The sequence below is a fragment of the Pyrus communis genome, chromosome 3, assembly GCF_963583255.1.
Source record: "Pyrus communis chromosome 3, drPyrComm1.1, whole genome shotgun sequence".
NCBI lineage: Eukaryota > Viridiplantae > Streptophyta > Magnoliopsida > Rosales > Rosaceae > Pyrus > Pyrus communis.
The window spans coordinates 25,588,133-25,589,708 of NC_084805.1; the positions used below are offsets into that span (position 1 = coordinate 25,588,133).

The 1,576-nt window shown below is 37.7% G+C and overlaps 1 protein-coding gene across 1 annotated transcript; it reads right to left on the reverse strand.

The window, feature by feature from the left end:
• Positions 1-787: 787 nt before the first annotated feature.
• Positions 788-1,576, reverse strand: LOC137728504 (uncharacterized mitochondrial protein AtMg00810-like). Its single transcript, XM_068467274.1, has 2 exons — positions 1,185-1,576; positions 788-1,031 (listed from the first exon to the last, which is right to left on the reverse strand). Exons 1-2 carry the CDS (start codon positions 1,574-1,576, stop codon positions 788-790), a joined length of 636 nt encoding a protein of 211 aa, XP_068323375.1.

Genomic DNA, 1,576 nt, shown 5'->3' on the forward strand with positions numbered 1-1,576 from the left:
CTGTAACTGTCATTGCCCATAAACATCATTTTGCAAAGTTATGGCCACCATTGGTTCGGCGGCAAAATAAGAATAAAATGTTTTAATTTGTTAACAAAAATTGTACACATATATGCAGATTTATTGTATTGAAACTAATTAGGGAATTAGAGCCGCATGTGGGGTTTCACTATCATCATCACTACTCCTCATATGGTAAACAACATATGTGGTAATACAGAAACTATATATTCAATGCGTACCCGTGGGGTGGTCATCATCTTTATAATATAACAATACTACGGATTTTTTTTTACTTGGTCATGTGACATGTTAGATGGTTTGTTAAATGTATCTTTCTTATATATCGTGTATGTATGCACAGATAAAAGTGTTTAGGGTTTGAATTGTATGTTTATTCTTCTCTCTATGAGGTAAATATATAGTTGTACAATATCTCACGTAACAAGAAATAAGAATCCCAATTATACAAGGAATAGATTATAGGATTACATTCCTAAACTAAATGGTTGACTCACGCCAACACTCCCCCTCAAGTTGGTGCATAGATATCTCCTAAGCCCAACTTGTCAAGTGAGTCTTGAAACACCCTTGCTGAAACTGCATGAGTTAACACATCTGCTAATTGTTCTTTTGACCTCACGTATGGAATATCAATCAGTTTGACATCTAACTTCTCTTTGATGAAGTGTCTATCTACCTCCACATGCTTTGTACGATCATGCTGAACGAGATTATTAGCTATTTATCTCGCAGCTTAATTGTCGCAGTATAATAGCATAGCTCCCTAAGGTTTGAACCCAATCTCAGTGAGAAGAATCCTGAGCCATAACAATTCACAAATTCCATGTGCCATCCCTTTGTACTCTGCCTCGGCCGTGGATCTAGCCACTACATTTTGCTTCTTGCTTCTCCAAGTTACTAGATTTCCTGCTACGAATGTGAAGTAGCCTGATGTGGAGCGACGATCAGTAATGTTTCCTGCCCAATCAGCAATAGTATACCCCTTTACCTCCATATGTCCATTCTTCCTAAAGATCAGTCATTTACCAGTTGCACCTTTCGGATAACTCAGTATACGCATCACTGCTGCCATGTGATCCTCACTAGGAGCATGCATGAACTAACTTACAACACTAATTGCATATGCAATATCCAAACGTGTAAGTGATAGGTAAATCAACCATTCTACTAATCTCTGATATCTTTCTTTATTGGTAGGAACTTGATCCTGGTATATCGCCAAGTGATGATTTTGCACAATGGGAGTTTCAACTGGTATACAAGCCAACATTCCAATTTCAGAGAGAAGATCAAGAACATACTTCCGCTGAGACAAGTAAATACCATCATGAGAACGAGCAACTTCAATACCCAAGAAGTATTTCAAGCCTCCTAGATCTTTCATCTCAAATTCTAATGAAAGATACCCCTGCAGCCTTTTTATCTTTTCTGTGTCATCACCAGTAACTACCATATCATCCACATACATAATTAACAAAGTAACTTTACCTCCCATGCGTTTAATGAACAGGGTGTGGTCGGCATTTCCCTGTCTATAACCGTACTTTTTCAT

What these genes read in the sequence shown, in the direction of transcription:
- LOC137728504 (XM_068467274.1), bottom strand. Translation starts at nt 1,576, where the DNA reads ATGAAAAAGTACGGTTATAGACAGGGAAATGCCGACCACACCCTGTTC. An exon ending in TATCAGAGATTAGTAGAATG is followed by an intron (nt 1,032 to 1,184) that starts GTTGATTTACCT and finishes ACTGATCTTTAG; the next exon opens with GAAGAATGGACATATGGAGG.